Here is an 18,695-nt window from a genome sequence, read left to right as displayed (position 1 = left end):
GCAGCATAAAGCAACAAATAACCAGTGGCTTTCTGCTCTCATACAGCTGCTCAGGCCGTTTCAATCAAAGGTTGTTGCACACATTTCAATGAGACATTTGGACTCACCCTGATTTATTTGCTCAGGAGGTTAGTAGCTCCCACCCCTACCCGACATTTGGGCTGGAGTCAAGTTGGCAGGAAAATAATGGTGTCAAAAAGAGACTCTGGTCTGACAGAGGGCAAAAAAGCCCCCAAACCCATCAGATGCCTGTGAGGAAACTTAACACCGACCTTGCAATTTACTCAGGAGATTTACTGAGGCTCTTTTCTGTAAGAGAAAGTGTGAGCAATTATGTACTATGAAAGAGAATACATTAAGGCTAAATTGGARTAATCATCATGAGCCATTTTTGTTTGAAAGAATGCTGGCGTGCTGGGGAAAGAGCAATGACTATTTTTGCCCTGTTCCCCTGCAGTTCAACACTTGCTTTAAAATGCAGCTTGGAGGTAAACTGGAATTAAACAGGCCACCTTCAGAAGGAGAGCAAGTGTGTGAAACTGCCCAACAAAGAAGGAATTTCTAGAACAAGCAGAAGAGTCATCGCATGCTCTGACAGTAAAGTTCCAGTAAATGCAGACAGCAAAACCAAACAAGCATATGGTATTGGTGAGAGAGGAGGTCTAAACAACAGTTACAGATTTTAAATAAATGTAAAGCAAATCATTTTCAGTATATAGTAAAGACACATCCAAAACTACTCCAAGCCTCTTTCCTTAGCATGCCACACTGACTGAAAAGAGGCTTGAGAAGGGTATTGAATTTAAAGCTCTCTTCATTAAAAGTCATTGGATTTTGAAATATGTGTCTTGCTCTTTCAGATTTACCTCTGAAACTGCAAGGGCTTGAAAAGCTGTTCCCAGGCAGGGCTGAGAGCCTGCTACCCTAACCCAGAGGCAGAGTCTTGGGTCTAAGAAAGCACCAGGATCTACAGCTCAATCACTGCACTGTTTCAAGAAACAATCTCTAACATGCAGGAATATCTATGCATCTTTTTTATAGAGATTTCTATTTTCTTATGATTATTTTTTTAAGTATCTTGCTTTGAGGAGCGTTCATAGTTTCTGCTAGACTCGGAATTTATATGCAAGCTTTCCGCGAGGAATTAATCACAGAATTCTTATGGTTGGGAAAGACCTTCAAGATCATCAAGTCAGACCRTAAACCCAACCCATTTGTTACTTATTTCAACATCTAGTATGAAGAATATCGCTCACAYGAGCACGTGAACAGGGTTAAGCCATGTAGCTCTTTACTGGCTCTTGGTGCAGAAGGTACATGATGACAACCACTCGCTTCGTGTCCAACCCTTTTGGCCTGAATCTCCTCAGCGGCTTTTGAGAAACCCTTAACCACTGCAACACCGTTTGCAATTGCTGTTAACACTGTAACTTCAAAAAGTTTTCTGGAAAACCATAGGATCGTCATGGTTGGAAAAAAACGTCAAGATGGAGTCCAGCTGTAAGTGTGTCCCCACCAAACCTGCCAACCACGTCCCTCATCTACACGTTTCTTGAACACGGCCAGGGYCGGGGCCTCCACCACCTCCCTGGGCAGCCTGTTCAGTGCTTGACTGCTCTTTCCATGTAGGGCTTTTTCCTAATATCTGACCTGAACCTSCCCAGGTGCAACTTGAGGCCATTTCCTCTTGTCCCATGGGAAGCTATGAAGCTTTCTGTCCACACAGCCRCCAGAGCTGAACCCTGAACTAGCTCTAAACACAGGACTAGCAGGTCAAGATTTGAGCTGAGGAACAGACGGGGTCTCTTGGGGGTTTGCAGAAAGCACAGACTTGGCCTGAGAAGGCTGCYCAGACCCCTCCGAAAGAAGCAGAGCAGATCAGAGCAGATGCCCCGTCCTCTGCTACAGCAGAGTCGCTCCGACAAGAGCAAGGCGATGGCTGTGCTGGGCACCCTTATCTCCCGAGCTTCTCCTCGAATGCCATAGATGCTTCTGGGAAGTCATCCAGGCTCGCGTTGCAGGGCATCAGGAATGACTCTGAAGACGTGGAGTGACTGTCAAAACACTTGGGTGGGTCTACAGAAGGGGCTGCTTTTGCTTTATGTCCTCTGGTGAGTCACTAACTTTCGGATGGATGAAGACGGTGCCAGATGGAGCCCTTCACTATCCCACCAGCACGAAGGCCMTTTTCCCGCAAATACTGTGATCTCACAGCGTGTCCCAAGCAGGCTCTCACCGAGCCAACAGCGGGACGAAACGCGACAGCAAGAGGTCATTGTGACTTTTTTTGATAAGCCGGAATAATGATTAAACTCCAATGCAGAGGATCCCTAGGAGAGATTTATCTGAAGTATAAAAGTTTCGCTAATCAGCAGGCTGTCTGTGTAAGGGGCATGTTTTTTGTCCTGGATGGCACATCCTACCGTTCTGCCTTTATTAGATATGCCAACCACGTCAGCCTTTTCCTGCTTGCAGGACGCAGCGTCTTTGCAGGGCGGGCACCCTTGCCTTCAAAGGGAGCTGCTTAGAAAACCAACACAAAAGCCTGCTGAGGCCGTGAGAGCGTTTTCCTAAAAATGAGGACGTGTTTCAGGGTAACTGCTATGAAATCTGGGAATAGCACGTGCTCCTTGCGGGAGTCCCCTGAAGGAGGGCCTGGGATTGCAGTGTTAAAAGACGTGGTGCCTGTGCTGTCCAGGCTGGGGGTTTCCACCCGGCTCCTCAGCCCGTTTTGTGGCTCGCGGGTTGCAGCCCTCGCTGCCCTTCTCCTTCCCAAACCAGTGACCCTTGGCAATCACGTTTTGGGTGTGGGGTGCCCTGCTCCGGGGAACTGGCCGCCGGCTGGTTGAGGAAAATAGCCCTCCTGAGCTGTGCTGAGCGTGGAAAAGAGCAGCACCGAGCGGGAGACACCAAAGGAGATCTGCTACCAAAGGAGATGGTTGCCACGTGCAGAGCTGCCTTTGCAACTTCGAAACCCACCGATCCCGGGGGAGCAAAGGCAGACACGCAGGTGGGACAGGCTGTAAAAAACAGGCTTGAAAGCAGCAGCAGCTCCAGAGGGCAAAGTGCCCAAGGACATCTGTGCTCGGGGAGCAGCCTCGAGAAGAGGCGGCCGAGAGCAACAGGCGAGCGGTGGCCGTGGCCACACGGTTGTGTCTGCAAGAGCCTAACTGAAGAAGCAGAACTGAAAGTGTGAGTCCCGGTGTGACTGCAGCCCGGGCAGCTCCGTGCCGGGTGAGTGTGGAGGCGGGAATCGCAGCAGCACGTCAGAAGGCGGCAGGAGAGCAGCCTTGGCAGGTGCGATAGGCAAGCGGGCGTTGGGGTAAGAGCAAAGCACAAGCTGATGCAAACGGCCCGGAACAGTTAAGAGCACAAGGTGCCATGGCAAACACAGCTAAATTAGGGACATAAATACAAGAGCAGCTAAAGGTAGCGGCTTGCCAAGCGTTTGTGTTAAAGGTTTGAGATATGCGCGGGGTGGCAAGTTACATTGTTAAGCTGCGCATTTGGCACCTTGCAAAGCAAATCCATGGAAGTGCCTCTCGCCTGGGAAGTTAGTCRGGTCTGGATGGATTTTTTTAAATAAGGAGTARATTGCACCTGGCATTTCCGCTGGCTCTTTGACCAAAGCTAAACACTCCAGCTCCCAGGTCCAGCGCTGGGTTACGCTACGGCTTGGAGCCAGCCCCGCAGGGAGCCCGGGCCGCGCAGGCAGCGCGAGCACCGCCAGGCCTGGGGGCACCGCAGGGAACGTGTGGGGCAGAAGGGGAGCGTGCCGCGGCGTGCGGGCGCGGGGACGGCCTTCCTGGGCGGGCGGGAGGGCAGGGAGGCGAGCGCCGGCCCCATCACCAAACACTCATCCGTTATCAGGAACATTTCGGAGCCCTCGAGATTAACGGCTGGTGCCGCCCTGAACAGAGCTTATATTGGGGTGGAGGAGGCACCCGCGGAGCAGTGAACACCGGGGACAGCCAGGGAGGGCCCCTGTCCCGCCTGTCGCAGCCCCAGGGGCTTCTGCACTAAGAAACTCCCAGGATGGGCAACAGCCTGAAGGCCGTCGTGGCTTTTGTGCCTTCGAAGGGGTGCCAGAAGTACCTGCTGGAGGACCTGGAAGAGATGCCCGTGGATAAAGTGGTGGACCTGAGCGGCAGGCAGCTGCGAAGGCTCCCTCTGCACATCTGCTCTTTCAGGGAGCTGGTCAAGCTCTACCTGAGCGACAACAACCTCAGCTACCTGCCGGCCGAGCTGGAGCAGCTGCAAAACCTGCAGCTCCTGGCGCTGGACTTCAACCACTTCAAGGCGCTGCCGCCGGCGGTGTGCGCGCTGCGGCAGCTCGGCGTCCTCTACCTGGGCAACAACCGGCTCTGCAGCCTGCCCGCCGAGCTCCGGCTCCTGCGCAACCTCCGCGCGCTCTGGCTCGAGGGCAACCGCCTGCCGCGGCTGCCCGCCGTGGTGTGCGAGCTGCGCCTGCTCAGGACGCTGCACGCCGGCTGCAACGCGCTGCGCGGGCTGCCCGCGGCGCTGCGCGGCCTGCGCGAGCTGCGCACGCTCTGGCTCTCGGGCAACCTGCTCTCCGAGTTCCCGCCGGTGCTGCTGCACATGCCCTGGCTCGAGGTGATCGACGTGGACCGCAACGGCATCCGCTGCTTCCCCAGCCTGGCCCACCTGCCCGGCCTCAAGCTGGTCATCTACGACCACAACCCGTGCCGCAACGCGCCCAAGGTGGCGCGYGGGGTGCGCAGGGTGGGCAGGTGGGCCGAGGAGAGCCCCGAGCCCCGCAAGCGCTCCGGGGCGCTCGTGSACGTGGCGCCCGAGGGGCTGCTGCCGCTGCCGCCCGCCGGAGACAAGGACGAGCGGGAGGAGGAGCCCAGCTGAGCTGAGCCCAGGCGGCTGAGCCGAGCCCAGGCAGCCGAGGGAGCTCAGGCGGCTGAGCCGAGCTCAGGCGGCCGCAGGGCCCCAGGTCTGCACCCGGATAAGCCCTTTGGGCAGCTGCGCCCCTTAGAGCTCCGCAGCAGCAGGACCCTTTCACAGACACCCTCYAAAGCCCAGAGTTAGTCCCCTTGCCCCTCCTGCTAGTGGGGACCAGTAAGAGACGCAGCGGAGAGGAGGACCCCACTGCGGCAGTTCCCTGTGCTCCAGAGCCAGCTGGACTTGCTTTTGCTGGCCAGGAGCAGCCCACGGCCACGCTCTTCCTTCCCCACCCTGCCGAGGTGGCCGAGCGCAGCTGGAACCCGCAGCTGCAGGTGACTGCGAAGCACAGACGAGTGTTGATCACAGCCCGCCTCTCAAGTGACCTGGATTCAAGGAGCAGCGGCAGGAGAAACAGCGTGAAGAGTTCTGCTCCTGCCCTGCAGGACGGGCTTACRGAGGCCTGGTCATAGATCCAGGGAACTGCACCCACGTGTCAGCTCTCCTCTCAGAGCTGCCTTCTGCTTCCCAGAAAATACGTGACAGTCACTACTTTGTTATTTAAAATGAGTACGAGGAAAGCTAGAAGCTTTTTTGAGAGCGTTTATGTAACCCCTAGCACTGTCTGTTAAGACAGCTACCTATACACCAAACCTTCGCACAGTGGCAAAGAAGGAAACCCAAAGCTGCATAAATGGAAAAACGACAAGAGCTGTAAAGGTAAATTTGCAGGAGCGGCGATTAAGAGGGGGAGGCTGCACTTACAAACTCGTGCAGAAGAGACAGGTTCAGTCAGGCTTTAATTGAGGGCAGCAGGCTAGTTCTCCTACAAAATTAAGCCGTGTTTGGATTTCCTAAGAAATTAGCATGTGTATATATACACTTTTTTAATAAATATATATGTTCAAGTAACATAAAAATGTCATTTCATTTTGAGCCAGATTGTAATTTTCATTCCATGTTCTATAGCACTGAGCATTCAACCCAAAGACAGCCCAGCCTTTTTTTTTTTTTTTTATTAAGAGGCAGGGAGCCATCCATGAAGTAGAGCAGCCASTTTTCCCCTCCTTTGGCAGGGCGGTCATTTCTTACCACCCCCATGGGCCGAAGTGACAGCTGACTTCCCATAAAAGGTTTGGTTCAGCGCCCGCTTGTGCCTGCTTCATGTCACTTACCTGCTCTGAAAAATTATCTTGAGAGATTGTTAGCACGTCCTGTCTTGTTAAGTGTAGTCTGAATTTGGATCTGGCTGGCACCCGTGTAATGTACTTACCCTTCATTAAATAAATTGTACAGGTCTGACGGCGTTTCACTTTCTTTGGAATTTAGCCTGTTTGCCTCTTCTCAGATACTTCACCTAACCCCTCTTCCAGCAAACTACTCTTTCTGACAAAGGAAAATTAAAAATAAAAAGCAAAACTCTTATCCTGTTGAATAAACATAAAAATTCCAAGTGTTCATTTCCTAAAGACATGGTAACTCATAACTTATCATAGAGAATGCATTTCACCTGCTTGTGAATAGTTTCTAATTACTGCAGTATTCYTAAAGACAATAGTGGCACTTCCCATAGGTTGAAGAGAGCCTCTTTTCAGAGTTGGGAAGAGTATTTCCTGAACTGATTCTCTTCATTTCAGGATGCCCTCTTCTTGATTTGAGGTCAACCTTGCAGCTTCAGCAGCCTCCCAGCCTCGCGTCCAGGAGCTGCTCTGCCCCTGAACAGGGTCCTACTGCCCACCTGACCCCTCTACACACTACTCTATGGACAGGRGCTCCTCCCCTTGCTGCTGCTCCATGAAATCCGCAGCAGAAGCCACAGGGATCTGCGGATAAAGAAATTAGTGCAGTTAAAGGATACGTTGCCTTCTGAGAATCAGTGACAGGTCACAACAGACATTGAAAACCATCAACACCAGAGCAGGTTTSATGAGGCAGAGGCAAGAAGAAAGGATGAGGGATGTAGTGCAGCAGCTCAGTAGTTGTCCTCCTATCGTAACAGATACTTGTGAAGACGTTAGCCCAAGGCCAGTATCTAACAGGCTGCACTGAGAACAAACGGACTTAGTTCAATCCAGGACACTTACTTACCCCCAAGCTGTGTTTTCCACTCAGAAGTGCCCAGCAGAACTTGTGTCTCCTTAAACACACTAACTCACGATGCAGAAAGCTCCTGAGGTGCAGTTCTGGACACGGACTAACATCCAGCTTCAGCCTTTAACCTTCCTTGCATCATCAGCACAGGAGCATTACTGCAGTATCACTAATGACACCACACATACAACTTACTGCAGAGCCCACTTGCAGGATCCCAGCTCAAAACCCACACAGGCAGGACCAGAGCAAGCTGCACGTACAAAATGCACCCATTTAACACAAAGAAGGCAACTACAAAAGCAGGCAGGGCCCTATCTTCAGAAGACACCACGTGCATGACTTGCCTGACCACAGTTCATGACAGCACCTCAACACCGAGGACAGGCACTGTCACCGCTCTGAAGAAATTACATTTCTACAGAAGGACAAACACAACTTTGATGAAACTGTGTTTTTTATTTCAGTGTATTTTAAGTGGAACCTGGAACAAGAATCAGGGTTGTAWAACCCCGTGTTTTATTTGAAAGTGAATCCTCCCATCAACACAAACTGAAATAATTTAAAATCAACAGAAAGCTCATGCTATTCATGGAGATGCTCAACTTAAGCTTCTGTTCCACAGCCTCGCAAGAACTAAATCATTAAAAAAAATACTAGGTGAAATCTGGTCCACACGTCACCAGGCACTGAAGAGTTTAACATGGGCGATGGTCTGGCACACGTTTTCTAGGGAGAAAAAGAAAAATCAGAATGTTTTCCCCACYGATGTCTATCCACCATTTCCTTCCACTCATTTTTATCTTCTTAGTTCTTATTTTACATTCAATGCTAGCCTTTATCTTGCATCGCAGAAGACAGTATTCTCTCAAAGCTATTAACCTGCTCAGAGCAGGTTAAAATAAATACAAATATGTAAATATGAGTAAAGCATACAAATCTCTATTATATTCATATAYGTGTATAATAAAATATAAATGAGTATTTTTTTTTTTAAAAACAGTGAAAACTATTAAGTGCATGGGATAACCTGCCCACAAATGGRATTTTTTAGTAAACCTAGCTTGTAACAAATGGAAAAGCACCACCCAGCACCTGACATTGTGCTCAGGCAAAACGGACTCTGGCAGGTCTGTGGGTGCTACAGAGCACAGGGGAAGCTGGTGACTGAAGGTGCCCAGGGCCTGGCTCGGGCACGTCTGCCTTCCACAGGCCACCCACGCCAAGAGCCTGGTCCTAAGCYTAATGCATGATGCAGAGCACAGGTGTACAAAACGAACCTTAGCACCTCAGACACCACTATTCCTTTCAAATAAAGTATTTTTAAAGCAGACTTGCTGCACGGGTCCTTTTCCACAGAAGGTCATTCTAATAGCATTCAATCTGGTTAATGCAGATGTTCTAGCAGTACCTTGGTGCTGCTTTAATGATGTCGTCCACACGAAGAATCATTTCTGCTGCTTCAGCTGCACTCAGCAAAACCTGCCTCTTGACTTGGAAACTTTCTGTCACTCCCAAGACTGCCATGTCTCCAATGACTCCCTCTTTCATGTCTTTAAAGAGAAAGAGACATTATGGCCTTTTTGCCTGTGCTTCCTTTTAAGAAAGTTAAAATAAAAATGACAGTGTGACAGCACTCCTGCTCAAGCAAAACGTATTGATAACAGGGGTGAAATTGAAAWTAAGTCTAAATACTTCTCACCTGAAGATTAATGATTTAAGCTCATCTTGTTGCAATCACATACAAAAATTTAACATTGAAAACTTCCTAGCACTGGGAAGAAGAGACAAGATCCCAGCAGGTCGCTCAGCACTCTTTCTTTAGGTTATTTCTTTAGACCAAGCCACTCGCCCCAACCTTTTCCTGATGGCTTTCTTTCAATCACTGCCTTTCCTCTGAACTTCACAGATCTAGACACTAGTAAGTAGAGCAATTGGGTGGAAATCCTCCTCTTCAGAAAACAATAAAGGAATGTAGCAGTTTGGACAGTGCAGAGCAAACAGGACTAACATAGGTGTCTGCATCACCACCTCCTTACACAGGCAGGAAGTGACTGACTGCATCACGAAACCTCAGCTCAAAATGAAACACATTCACCACTTAAGCTCTTTAGGCCTAGTGTAACATATGAACTTGGAGTACTAACTCCAGAACTGCCCYTTTCAAGCAAAAAATGGCAAAGTTATTGACACCCAACAGCAATTTCTAGTTTATACAAACAGTTCATCTTCTATTTACCATCACTTTCTGATGCTATTTTGTCTTTTTTTCACTAGAGTAGTAACTGAATCACAGTACTGATACAAGGCAAAAAATTATCAATGAAGCAATTTAAGTTATATGCATAGATTTATATTTCCCAGAAAACACAATGAAAAAAGAACACAGATTCAGAGTAACGGGAGCACCACTTGATAACACAGCCTTTATAAAACACACACAAGAAAGGCTGCACTGTGGCATTAATGCACCCCGTTCTCCCAGCTGAATGGATCAATGACAAACAGACGTGACAGACCTTAGGGAGCCCAATCTGCAGCAAATGCCAAGCCAAGAGAAGAATGTCCAGCCACTTACCCAGCCCGTAGGTGTTTCTCCCTTCACTGTGAGCAGCTCTCAGCTGAGCAACCAGATCTGCGCTGTCATAGCCCGCATTATCAGCTATGATCGTCGGGATCTAGGGGGATAAATAAAGGTATTTTCCTTACATACTACTGCCTTTCTACTCAACTTTCCCTGCATGAAATGCACTTTGCTATTACTGGTAATATTAACTATTAAGAACAGCAAGTTTCAAAAAGATGGCAGTGATCTTTTATAGTGATCAGCAGTTAGAAAGCTCTACCAAATTACCCTTCTAAGGACATTCTTCTCTTTTGCTTACGACACAGTTACACTGCAGCTGAGGACAAAAGCACCTGAGCAGATTTGTCACTCAGTTTTACACGGGCAGAAAGAAAAACATCTCTTCATTTCTCATTTCAAACCAGAAATGAAGAACTTGTGACATTTTAAGAACACAAGCTCGCTGGCAAGCACTAACCACCACATCATTCTGCCCACGAGCGAGGTGAAACCTGCAAGTTGCTCACGTTGACTGTAGAGGTCATAATGTTCCTAAGAAAGTTTCCTATGCACTTGCACTTCCTAAGGTTTTTAAACTCCCTAATTTAAAAACAAGAAAGCTGTAAGGCATTTTTTTCTTCAAACTGGCATTCTGTCAGCACATTCTAAGCACTTTTTTCTTGCAATTCTTTATTTCTGATGAAGACGCAATCTTCAGTGCAAGTCCTATATAGGATTAAAGCATGAATATAGACAAGTAGAACTGGAGTATCAACACAAGACTGGGAGTAAAATCAAAGGTTTGCTCTTTTCTCCCAGAGTTGGCAGGCAAATACATCATCAGTCAGCTAAATCAGCTGAGATTTGTATGAGCTATTTCTGCTTCTCTTTAGATTCTGCACAGAGCAGAGCTAATTAGAAAACGGCTAACAAGTGAACACTGAGAAACCTATAATATACTCCCAATTATGAAAATACTAGTCTTTCTTTAAAGAGGCATTTTTTCACATTTCTTCTCCAATAATTGCTAAATTTCACTTAGTAGAAAAAAAGAAATAGGAAAACAAAGTAACCATCTGATACCAGAAGTTAGTCAGCGATCAGCTCTTGAAACTTTATGTCTGTTCTTGCAGCAGTTTGATTTAAGCAAACTTACCATTCTCAAAGCCTTTGCAAAAGACTCCATTGCAACAGATTCTTTGCCAGGTGTTCTCATGGCAAGTTCTGCCACAGCATTAGCCATCAGCATCTCTGAACAACCTGCTCAGTGAAGACACACAGAGTTTTATATCTGCCTTGAGAAGAAACACAGAATATACACTGTGTATGAAGTATAATGCACGTTAATACCCACCTCCACCATAAACAGTTCTAGTGTCCTTCACGGTCTGGGCAAGGACACAAAGAGCATCGTGCAAAGACCTCTCAGCTTCATCTAGAATCTGCTGCGTTGCTCCACGCAAAACTATGGTGCAGGCTTCACCTGTAAAGGTCCAGTGGAAAAATATTCTTTAAAAGTTCCTTCCAGAAGGACAGACTAAGAGCTTGATGAGACACAGAAAGGGGCTATCACTGAGCAAGTTCCACAGGAACTTAAAGAAAAATTTCTTAACAGGGAGGGTGCCAGAGCCCTGGCACAGGCTGCCCAGGGAGGCTGTGGAGTCTCCTTCTCTGGAGRTCTTCCCAACCCACCTGGATGCCGCCCTGTGCCCCGTGCTCTGGGTGTCCCTGCTGGAGCAGGGGGGTTGGACTAGATGATCTCTAGAGATTCCTTTCCAACCTTAAGGACTCTRTGATTCTATGATTTGTTTTACTATCACTGCAGTTAATTTTTACATGGACGGATAAATCTAAGGGAAAACAGACAGCATAATGACATTTCACAGGGAGAAAGAAACAATTCACACTGCACTACTGTTTTTATCAATGAAATGCTGCAGAATACCTTTAATGGAAAATGAAAGGTTACAGTATCATCACAGATCAGAAAAACAAACTGAGAATGAAATTTCTAAGTATGACAGGTTGCTACTACTCTTACTAATTTAATCTACCAAGGTAAGTATAAAGAGCAGAAAATTTTGATCCTATCCTTATGAATGCTCATGCATAAATACGTTATGTAAATGTAAAAAAAAAAAAAAAATACACCTTGGCAGGATCAATGTTTTATTGAAGAATAAGGCTTTAACAGGACTGCTTACATGAATCACTACAAATGGCTTAAGTCAACCTGGTAACTGAGCAGGGTTAATGTAGGGAAACATAAAATAAATGTCATAATAAGCCATTAAGGGCAAGACACTTACCCATAGCCACCCCAGAGAAATGAATGAGTTTATCTTCTCCAATCATGACTTCTTCAATAAGCTTGCAACTTCCCAATTTTACCAGCTCAGGATGATCAAAGGTGGATGCAATTTCACCACCTACAAATGTAACATCACACTAGAGTTAATAGGCTCAAGATAAAAGCATCCACTGAGGCAGAGACTAACCAAGAAAACCAAAATCTAAGGAAGCCATCTTCATAGCTGCCTAAAAATAGATTCGAAAGGTAGCAGTGCTGACAAGACAAGCTTTGTCCAGTGTCAGCAGAAGTCCTTAAAATTTCAATGTTTTGTTTTATGTCATAAAAACTACAACAGCTGCAATGCTTCTGAGGCCTCCCTGGAAAAGAGACTGTGTTGACATTTACCACTGCTCAAATGTAAACAAACATGATCTGCTTAGGTTTTTAACAGTATTAACAGATGAATTGCTTATAAAATATTAAAGCAGATTTGCATGTTTATAAACTTGGGCTGGTGCCAGCATTCATTTTGCTTGCTCAGCTACATGGCTGAGAAAGATGTGCCACAACTGTCCTGAATCACGAGGCTKCTGGTTTGTTCTAGCTGTCACCCAGCAGGCTGCTCATGAACTGATCAGCTCCCCCCACATAAGCAACGAGGATATCAGAGAGAACAAATTGTCTCTAAATGGATAATTGCTCTAATACTTCTCTCTCTCACTTTTAAAGTGGTCTTTAGGAGACCACTTCTATGTATTCATTCCCAGTTTATGTACATCTGCTCCACATTAGCTTGCAGAGTGTCTGTAGTTTGAGTGGTCTAAGGCAAGACAATACTTGCAGGTAGGAGGTTGAAGCTTAAAAGCTTATCTGATTTTTTCAGCTATTTTATGTGATTCTGTACAGTGCAGCTGCTCTAACCGTAAAACTTGTTTTAGATCTGTTCAAGTCTAAGCAACGTTTCACTCACCGAAGCCTCAGGAGTTGCCCACATACAGCTCCACACAAACGTAAGTTTTATTTTATTAAGTGAATTTTACTAAGACAGTRTCTTTTTCTTTCTCCCTGCAAAGCAATTTCTCCATTCTCATACTCACTTTAGTAACCAGTTCTGGATTATGGTCCAGTTAACTACTGCTAAGTAATTTAGGCAACTAGAATGACTTTCAACCTTCCTGCATTTTCRCTGCTCCTAGAGTCACATTAACACRAGGCAYGACTAAAAATAAACTACAATTGTCCATGCTATATGAAGTCTACCTCAAATACTAACAGAGGATGACTCTCTCTTGCTAAAATCAAACCGCCATTTATAGCAAAATAATATTCATGAATCTGCAGATGTGTGAACTTACATTTCCTACCTCTCTAGAAAGCAAATGTTTTGATAGTTTATCAAGCAGAGCATATCTATACCAAGCAGTTTTAACTTACCTAAAAATAGGTATTTTTAAAATATATTTTTTTAAAGTGTGACACACTAATGTGAAATTTTATTTTACAGCATTAAAATCCTATATTCACAGGTGCTAGGAAAAGATATTTTTGAATCACTATGCAGGGAGAATTCAGAATCAAAACAAACATTTCAAATGCAGTGAAAAGAAAAAAAATGAGCCAACTCTTGCAAAAGTGTCAAATTCTATACAACAGCTGTTAAAGCAACAAAGCATCTGCAGTTACTCTTAGCCAACTTCATAGGATCCTCTATTTATGCCTGCACTTGAAAGTTCATTCTAAGCACTCTGACATTCAGATTTGCTAAAAGAAAGTTTAAAAAAAATCCCATTAGGCATTAATACAGACAGATATCAATAAATGACTTCTCTAATTTCATACTCCATACCTGTAACAAGAGCCAGACGTTCCACACCAGCAAAGTCTGCATGTTCAATAGCCATAACTCCAGCAGCCCCAAAGAGCTGCTCAGGGTAGTTGTAAATCAGCTGCCTACAATTAAAATGCAGGCACAAGTTCACATCACACAAAGAACCAACCTTTTAAAATGATTCAATTACATGTTACATAGGACACTACTTCACAGATACGGGCAGAAAAAAAATGTTTTTCACACTTGCGTAACATTAAAATCTTGCTACTTTGCACCTGGATTATAAACTTTACACTTCTCCCAAGAAAATACATACCTGTTAATAAAGCAGTTTATTCCATGCTTAAGAATACGCTCTACCTTCTCCTTCATTTTTTCTTTTTCTGCCTGTTCTATTTCTGCTACCTTTGCTGTGGAGTCCACTCTAACCCGGGAGCCAAAAATCTGAATGGAAGAAAACAAAGAGTTTAGTCTAAAAATTAAATTCCTTTTACAAAAAAGTATTATAAAATATAGCAGTTCCATCACATACCTTAATCTTATCTGTATCCATACCAGTATTTGCAATAAGAATCTTTGCATTTTCAATTCTTTTTGGTTGATTTACGCCAATCTTCTTGTCAAGTAAAAAGCCTGTAGTAGCAGAAGAGTTCTTGTAAGACTTCAAATTAAAAGAGAACACTTCATCTGAATTATTCCAAAAACTCATATTGATTATTCCAATTTAATAACAACACAGCCGTGCTTCCTGGAATAAATTATATAAAGATATGAAAACTGTTCAATTTTCAAAGAGTATCATTAGCCAAATGAAGACTAACCTTCATCTAAGTAAGAGTCGGCCAAACTTCCACCAAGTTTCTTGATAACGTGAATGGCTTCCAAATTGCCAGACCCTTTCAGCCTAAGAACAGCTTCCACAGCCAGCTTGACAAAGTGATCTTTATGATGAGTGAGTAATTTTGAGGAAAGAGTAGTTCCCGCAATGTTCATCAGATCTTCACGGAATTTCACTTCATCATCACTAAAGCAAAGTGAGAAACTCATTAAGCCTTAGCTAGCACTCATCTATCACTGTGAAGTCTCTCTGTGTTTTCTAACCTCAATCTATCTGCATCATATTCCATTTTGAGGAATAATACAGAGAATTCCCCTAGTGTCTCAAAACATAAGCTAATACTTGAGATATGAGTTAATGAGAAGCTACTTGCAAAAAGAGGTTTACTTTCCTACTAGTTAAATGTCATATATATGCATGCATACATACTTAATGGATGACATCTTGACACCTGCATTAACATACATATTTTAATACACTAGGAAAGGTAACATTCACAGTCATTTTAAAACTGAAAAAGTCACAGTTGGAATATTTTTTAAAATTTAACATGAAAAAAACTTAGTTTTGCAATGACTCAGGAAAAGCTTTAAACTACTTAAAGCAACCCCAGTTGCTTTAAGCCCCAATGTTATACAATTCTCTCCCAGATTTTAATCTTGAACAACTTACATAAGGTTASTGCAAATGCACATTACTAACCCATGATCCACAGCAGCTTTCAGAAGAGCCTCTCTTGAAGCTTTTGTGGCCGCTCTCCAACCTGCAATAATGGTCTGAGGATGGATCTTCTTTGCAATCAGCGATTCTGCCTCCTATTTAAATAAAATTAATATTTTTTTTTTTATTTCCATCACATATTTAGAGTAATTAGGAAGGACTCTCCAGAGTAATCAGAAAACTTTGAAAACAGAAGCCAGACAACTATAATGATTCAAATAAACAACTGTTTTGCGATCTAGACAAATATGATTTGTCCTCAGAATCTCTTACAGAAATTTACATCAATAAAATCTTAACTGGTGTATGGCAGACTCATATTTAATAATAGTTATGTTTCACTTTATGTTTGAGAGTAGTTTCTTATTCACTTATATCTGCAACTCAAGGATTAGTTGCAAAAAACCTTCAAAACTCCTTTCTGCAAGGAACTCAACAAATTGATCAATGAAGATGTTCTTAATTCCTATCCAAGAAGGGTGGCCATTAAATTTACTGTCAAAGTTATGTTAGCAAGAACCACTCCTCACTTTCAAAGTCTCTTTCCCAGTATTTTCAGATTTTAGGCAGGGTTCCCTATGCACTGTTCAAATAAGCAGCATGAATTTGTGCCYGATACACACAGGAGCAGCATTTAACACATATTTCTCTTCTTTTTCAACTTTGTGGAAAATAATTTGTAAGGACAAAACATCAAAACTCAGCAGTGCTGCATGCTGCTCAGTGCARTCCAAAGAGTGAGTTGTGACAGTGATACATTTGTACTGCACTTCCATAATGAAGTAAGAGAAAATAATAACATAAGATGTGAAGTTGAAAGGAATAAAGTAAGGAATATAGTTTAAAACACCAAGAGGATTAGCAGGTGTTCTCTAAKTTTTTTTTTTTTTCCTATCAGTGTGAATGGTTCTCTGAGAAGTCTTGCTATGTTCTGAGAACCCTTTTAGCACAGACTCTAAATGCTCTCTCAGGACTACATTGCCAAACAGAAACATCTGAAAAATTGTAATACGTTACCCTCAGTAATTCAGCCGCCAACACAGTAACAGATGTAGTTCCATCACCAACCTCATCATCTTGAACCTTTGACATATCTAAAAAAAAAACAAGAATCACTCTAGTCATGCTTTGATTCATAACACCATGTTCAAGAGTACCAGCTTTAAGCACAAATATTAGTACCTCACATCAGCTCAGAGAAGAAAAAAGCAGTGAGAAGCTCTGAAGTTTACAAACAGGATCACAGCACAAGCTACCCACATATGCAGCATAAACTGTTGACCAGTAGGAACTCAGCAAACACAAAATGTGTAAGATCCTGCAGAGCAACCTGCCCAGGGTGCTGCTTATCACTAAAACTGAACTGTTTGCACATGAAGACAACTGCTCACAAAGCTAAACTCCATCCTGAGAGAGCGTAAATCAGCTAATAAAAAGATTTAAACAAGAACCACAGAGAACCTCTGCACCCCRGGACATTTTTGCTCCTGTTTTCCTAGAGAAAAAAAAGTGGAGCACAGAGCTGCTTTTGTCCCTTCCGACTCCTGGGAGAGATCAGGGTTGAGAGAAAGCGGTGTCACTATGTCAGAACAGTTTTGCAAGAGCAGAACATACCTTAGTCTTATTCTTGTAGGGTTCTGAAACTCTTGCAACATTTTTCTGTCCCTACTTCAAGAATTCCTCTCCCCCTTCCTTCAGTTTTTCACACTACTAGAAAAATCCTATGCTAAGGACAATTCCAAAAATAAAACTGCAAATGGAGAAATACAAAGTACAGCGACRGGAAGCAGTTGGGAACTCACCAACCAAGACCTTGGCAGCTGGGTTGTCGACTCCAATAGCTTTCAGGATGGTTGCCCCATCATTGGTAACCGTTACTGTGCTGTCTCTTCCAGTGCTCAGAAGAATCTTGTCCTACAAAATGCCAAATTCAGGCTAGTTCTTGAAAACATCCTGTAACTATTAATACTGTATGTACAGATATGGCAGTTGAGAACCTGCAGCTATCTTACCATGCCTTTAGGTCCCAGGGTGCTCTTGACCAGGTCACCAATAGCAATGGCACCAACAAAAGACGACTGAAATGAAGACAAAAAAAATACATCTTAGAAAAGGATTTATTTTCCTTTAAGATAAGTAGTAAATGTTGAACTATCACTTTCAAGGAGACATCTTAAGCCAACTTTTACACAGCCACATTCCTTTCAGCAGAATATGGTTCTACCTGTTTTAACTGCTGCCTTTTGCTAACTAGACCAAACCTSCTTTTAGGGTATCTGTGAAGACCGTTGTGTCTTGTGACCCGGCGACAAGACTAATACTGAACGCCAAGCTTCTCGTGAAAGGTCCAGGTTACTTCATTTCTCAGTCCTTACAAGTTTTCCAGTATTGACAAAACATTCCTCCTACTTCTCCTATCTCCTCTTCCCAGATATGTAAGGAGACTAATAGTGGACAGATGAAGCTCATCATAAACTGAAAGCACTTTCAAGAGTAGAAAAACATCAAGCTTCACTACTCAAAGCATTGCCAGGTTCTCAGAGAAYCAGACTTACCAACCGAGCTGTTTCTGCCTTTTCTTCATCTGCACCTGCCTTGAAAATATTCACAGGAGCCAAGGAAATGGATGCCTACACAAAAGAGTTAACATCAGAGTACGTTTTTAACTTTAATAAAATATTGCATTTTTAAAGCACATTAACAAGTCGGAAAATATTTTTCATATTAAAATGATTTACTCCTGCACTCTTCTATTTGGTTTTGATAAAAGTATACTGAATACTTTATAATATATTGGCCATGACTCTTCCTAAAAATCTACCTTGCAACCTTTTAAGGTAGAAAAAGCAAGATAAGGCCTGTGGCAGGAACTGAGGATCTAAACAGATCTCCAATCCTGCCAAAAGGCCTACAACACAGTAATGGATTTCCCTGGGAGCCCCCATCCTACACAGCTCAGGTAACTGGGGCCATCTCCCTACCTGAGAGCTCTCCTAAGGTCCCTGCTGCAGATGCTTATGTGATCAAGGGAATATCTACAAGCCTCAAAGGCTTTAGCTTAAATCTTTACCTAAAAGCTGACCTTCCTCTGTGTTGCTGCTCCACCTGGCTCTGCATCAAAGTATATAAAATGGGGGGAACCAGAGAAATCTAGTTACTGAGCGCAGCAGCGCATCAGTCTTTGTGTCARGAGCTGATTATTTTCCCCATCTAGATGCAAATTTTGCAAAAGCCATAATCAACACATGCCTGTAAAACAAACAAACACAGGCTCGATGGTTATTTGGGTCCTGAAGACCTCTGTAAGCCGGGAAAAGGCAAAGAACAGAGGCCCGGCCCTCCTCTCGGGGCCCTCGCGGTGCCGGGCGGCCGGCCCGCCGCGACGGCCGCAGGCCCCGGGCCCCCGGCACCGCCACCGCGCCCGAGCAGGGCCACCCCGGGCCCCCGG

At 44.5% G+C, this 18,695-nt stretch overlaps 2 protein-coding genes across 2 annotated transcripts in view; one reads left to right on the top strand and one right to left on the bottom strand.

Moving 5' to 3' along the window:
- Positions 1–4,035: 4,035 nt before the first annotated feature.
- LRRC10 (leucine rich repeat containing 10) lies at positions 4,036–4,875 on the top strand. The gene has a single exon (XM_026052780.1). It carries the CDS (start codon positions 4,036–4,038, stop codon positions 4,873–4,875), a length of 840 nt encoding a protein of 279 aa, XP_025908565.1.
- Positions 4,876–7,552: 2,677 nt separating this feature from the next.
- CCT2 (chaperonin containing TCP1 subunit 2) overlaps positions 7,553–18,695 on the bottom strand; it is an 11,570-nt gene continuing 427 nt past the window's right edge. Inside the window, exons 2-16 of the mRNA XM_026052770.1 lie at positions 17,803–17,877; positions 17,260–17,325; positions 17,050–17,161; positions 16,265–16,341; positions 15,230–15,342; positions 14,511–14,713; positions 14,222–14,322; positions 14,006–14,133; positions 13,705–13,808; positions 11,875–11,994; positions 10,920–11,048; positions 10,722–10,825; positions 9,578–9,677; positions 8,411–8,552; positions 7,553–7,728 (exon numbers count right to left, since the gene is read on the bottom strand). Coding sequence (XP_025908555.1) covers positions 7,698–7,728; positions 8,411–8,552; positions 9,578–9,677; positions 10,722–10,825; positions 10,920–11,048; positions 11,875–11,994; positions 13,705–13,808; positions 14,006–14,133; positions 14,222–14,322; positions 14,511–14,713; positions 15,230–15,342; positions 16,265–16,341; positions 17,050–17,161; positions 17,260–17,325; positions 17,803–17,877 — 1,605 coding nt within the window. The 3' untranslated portion in view covers positions 7,553–7,697. The remainder of the gene's footprint in view (positions 7,729–8,410; positions 8,553–9,577; positions 9,678–10,721; positions 10,826–10,919; positions 11,049–11,874; positions 11,995–13,704; positions 13,809–14,005; positions 14,134–14,221; positions 14,323–14,510; positions 14,714–15,229; positions 15,343–16,264; positions 16,342–17,049; positions 17,162–17,259; positions 17,326–17,802; positions 17,878–18,695) is intronic.

The sequence above is a fragment of the Nothoprocta perdicaria genome, unplaced genomic scaffold (assembly GCF_003342845.1).
Source record: "Nothoprocta perdicaria isolate Ctin4 unplaced genomic scaffold, notPer1 scaffold_91, whole genome shotgun sequence".
Lineage (NCBI taxonomy): Eukaryota > Metazoa > Chordata > Aves > Tinamiformes > Tinamidae > Nothoprocta > Nothoprocta perdicaria.
Note: the sequence above shows the minus strand (reverse complement) of the source record. Positions and strands in the feature narration are given on the sequence as shown.